The sequence below is a fragment of the Neltuma alba genome, unplaced genomic scaffold, assembly GCF_004799145.2.
Source record: "Neltuma alba isolate B1F8T4 unplaced genomic scaffold, ASM479914v2 tig00012902_pilon, whole genome shotgun sequence".
Classification (NCBI taxonomy): domain Eukaryota; kingdom Viridiplantae; phylum Streptophyta; class Magnoliopsida; order Fabales; family Fabaceae; genus Neltuma; species Neltuma alba.
In genome coordinates, this window is record NW_021637272.1 from 184,898 (window position 1) to 188,874 (window position 3,977).

Sequence of the window (3,977 nt, forward strand, 5' to 3'; positions counted from 1 at the left end):
AAAATTCTTGTCTCCCAGGCTACCAAAAAAAAAAGCTGGTGTCACACCAAAATAGTAAGAATAATAAAAGCAGGTCTATTATTTTGTTACTTAAAATTCATGGGTGTGGATCCCACAACAATTCTAGCTTTTGCTAGCCAGCCAACTAGTGACCAAGCAAGCGAGTCCTTATCTCTATAAAAAGGTCCCATTCTCCTTGAGACAAAGCGCGCCCCCCAAATTATAATCGACTTGTTTCTTTCATCTCAGTTCTCCCAGACTTCTTAAGCTTTGTTTCCTAAATCAGATCGTGCTTAGTAATTGAAGAGAAGATGAGGATTCCTGTTGAAGAAAGACGAATGGCTCTGCTGCAAGCAGCTAGGGATTCTGAGTACGTGAAGAAAGTGTATGGAGGATACTTGAACGTGTACATGGAAGCTTTCGGAGAAGAAGGACAAAGATGGGATTTGTTCAGAGTTTATGATGGAGAATTCCCAGAATTGGGTGAGCTTCACAAGTACGATGGGTTTATAATCACTGGTAGTGGGCATGATGCTCATTCAAATGAACTCTGGGTCCTCAAACTTTGCTTCCTCCTTCAAACCCTCGACGCTATGCACAAGAAAGTCCTCGGCATCTGCTTCGGTCACCAGGTAATTAGTTAATAACTCATACGCAAACACCCACATAACTTGAATCCAAAGTAGTCAGTAGTATCAGATAACTGCATCAATTACTAACAAGGTGTCAGTTGATGTGATAAGCGACCTCACCTAACACGGGCTCGAATCCCAAGACCTGATTGAGAGTAATAATAACTTGTGGAGTGTGATTGTTGCAGGTGCTGTGCAGGGCTTTGGGAGGAAGAGTGGGAAGAGCATACACAGGTTGGGATATAGGGATAAGGAAAGTAAGCATAATGAATAAGGATTTAGTTAGTTGCAGAGACATGGAAAAGAAGGAGGAGGAAGAAGACGAAGATGAAATGCCAGCTTGTCTGTCCATAATAGAGATTCATCAAGACGAGGTGTATGAGATTCCAGATGGGGCAGAAGTGATTGCTTCCTCCGACAGAACTCGGGTTGAGATGTTTGCCATTGCAGACCACATTCTTGGGATTCAAGGTCACCCTGAGTACACAAAAGACATACTCCTTAATCTCATCGAACGCCTTCTCAATAATGATCTCATACAGGTAATCATTCATATATACAATAGTATTTATACTTTTCATATCTTAATTTCTATCTGATCTCCTTTCAATTAACTGATGAGCTTGTCATTGTTGCAGGAGGGATTTGCAGAGAGCGTGAAGTGTGGATTGGAGTTAGCTGAACCAGACAGAAAAAGCTGGGAAAAGATATGCAAGAAATTTCTCAGCGGAAGATATATGGGGGAATGAACAAGATACAACAGAAGCACATTATCTCAATAAGCGGATCCAGTTTTCTCTCCTCTTTTTTTTTTAAGGTGAAAAAAAAAAGGAACCTGGAAATGATTAGCCACATATGAATTAACTCTGTATGAAAAATGACTCATTTAGCATCATTAATGAAGTAAATAAGTTAAAGGAGCGCTGCAAATTGGATTATATATAAATCCCCCCCCAAAAAAAAAAAAAACTTTTCTTCCTCTTCTTCCCAAGACACGAGGAAGCAGACTTCTTGTCATTGTAATTACGTGTATAGGAATCAGATTCCCACGCATACGGACGAACCTATGAACGATATTTAGCATAAGAATGATAACGTTTGGATGGAGTCTCTGGGAATAATCGGGGTCCACGTGTCCGGCACTAAGGACAGTGACGACGGATGAATGGGGAGAATTACAATAACATCCTAAATAATTATTAAAAAATTCTATTAAGACAATAATAACTTAAACGGTCTGTAATAACAAGTTTTAAAGTAAGAAATGATAATTTCTAGAACTAGTTTTATAATTATTTTCCTTCCTTGGGATCTTATTATAATTCTTCCTTATGAATAATATATTTCAGTATTTAATATAAGAACTAATTTGACACTTAATTTAATTTTAGATATAATAACTCAATTCACTTTATCTTTTATATTTATCAATTTTTTTATAACAATCCTTGCTATAATTGTAAATGTTAAAAATTTTATTAAATGATAGTCCTTGCTAATACACATGATTAGTAAAAATATTTTAGCAAATACATCACCTATTATTATAAATAATTATCTTAACTAATTTTTCTAATATACTCAAATTAAGTAATTAACTTTTATATTAATATTAAGAAAACAGGCCTATTACTTAGTATTATTGATGTGGGTGAATCGTGACGTCATCGGAACAGTGAGGGCCACTGCCAGGAAGGACAGCACCGACGTGGGGTCATTATAAAAAGCCGCACGAATTCAACGGAGCAGATACATTAAATATATACCCATTAATTTATTTATGTAATTGTACCAAGTCATGTTTTTGTTATAAGAGTTAATTGATTGATATAAATAGATTAAAAAAATTAATTAAATTAGTTATTTATAATAAATAGGTGTCATTTTTTCTAAAATATTCTTACTAATCATGTACATTGGTTAGACATATCATTATTATAAAAACTACTTTGAGAAAAAATTAATAAATATGAAAGCAAAATAGATTAGGGTATTATATTGATGACCAAAATAAAAGTCAAATAAATTCTTATATGAATGACCGGGGGTAATATTAAGTGTATCTCTCTTCAATTACTCTCTCCCGTACTATATATAAACTTCAAATTTGAAGAGGAATATAATCAATTTTATAAACTTCAATTTGAATTTGTCTTAATATCTAATACATTTCTTTCAATTTTATCCTTAATTATTTATTTTCTCTCATTTGCCATGTCCTCTTTTATCACATTTCTTCACACATGCTCTTTCATCCTTTTTTATTTATTATAAGGGTATATTTGAAAACAAAATTATATTTCTAACATATTTATTACTTTTAACTAACTATTCGTTTTCTGTGAATTAGTTATTTAAAACTTATAATAAAGATTGAAAAATATGTAGCTAGGTTGCCCACTGATGAAGATATCACCATCAGATTAATAATTAAGGCTATGATTGGATAGAGCTAGGAGGAAAATAAGGGGAGGGAATACTAGGAAGGAAAACCTTAATTTTTTCCCCAGTAAACACAAAAATCCTCCTATTAAGAATAATATTATTTGAGATACTGTCAAGTATTAAATATACACATTTTTTTCAACGTGGTTGGAACCATAGTTCATCACAAGCCACAAGGCTTGAGTTAAGGTCTTGAGAATTGGCACAAGGGTACGTAATTTATGTTTAATATATTTCCACCATCAATTTTTGGGGAAAGCCATTCTTAAAGTACCTATAAATTTTTTTCAATTGTTAATTTGACATCTATAAGTTTTTTACTCCATATTAAATTATTTTATTTTAAGAGTGAAGGCGACAAATAAAAAAATCCCATGGGACATTGCTTGATGAAATAATACGACTGAATATAAATACACTAGCAGCTAATAAGATTGGGTTTAGTGTAGACAGGCGCGTGTACAGGATCCTGATTAACACGCGGGGATGGAGTGGAGATTGGAAAATAATTAATAAACCAGCATATAAAACATGCATATATTGTCACAATCAACTTGATCTGACATTAAACCCACCAAATTTTATTGGTTTAACTACAACATGGAGCTGCTGGTCAAAAAAACCTACGACATGGAGCTGGGTCTCATCCTTTATTAACCGAAAAGATGACAGCAGCAAGAAAACAGGGTTTTAATTTTTGAAAAAATTATCATCAACTTGTAAAGAAAAAAGAAATACAAGTCATTACTGAAACATGCCATTCACTAAACCCCAAGTAATTATATTTATTCTTTGTGACCACACAATAATTTTTCCTATCAGAAAGTACACATTAAAGAAATTAATTGAAAATTGTTACAATCAACATTAGTAGAAATCATTTATCATAACCAACTTTCA

General features: G+C 33.3%; 1 protein-coding gene across 1 annotated transcript; it reads left to right on the forward strand.

The window, feature by feature from the left end:
- Positions 1 to 216: 216 nt before the first annotated feature.
- On the forward strand, positions 217 to 1,549 carry LOC114732330 (gamma-glutamyl peptidase 3). The gene is made up of 3 exons (XM_028919621.1): positions 217 to 632; positions 821 to 1,174; positions 1,271 to 1,549. The coding sequence occupies exons 1-3, from the start codon at positions 312 to 314 to the stop codon at positions 1,379 to 1,381; spliced, it is 786 nt and encodes a 261-aa protein (XP_028775454.1). The 5' UTR covers positions 217 to 311; the 3' UTR covers positions 1,382 to 1,549.
- Positions 1,550 to 3,977: the final 2,428 nt, after the last annotated feature.

Excerpts from the sequence above, each read along its gene's own strand:
- LOC114732330 (XM_028919621.1), top strand. The coding sequence starts at position 312 with ATGAGGATTCCTGTTGAAGAAAGACGAATGGCTCTGCTGCAAGCAGCT. Across the intron at positions 633-820 it reads GCATCTGCTTCGGTCACCAG|GTGCTGTGCAGGGCTTTGGG; the intron begins GTAATTAGTTAA and ends TGATTGTTGCAG. Across the intron at positions 1,175-1,270 it reads TCAATAATGATCTCATACAG|GAGGGATTTGCAGAGAGCGT; the intron begins GTAATCATTCAT and ends TCATTGTTGCAG.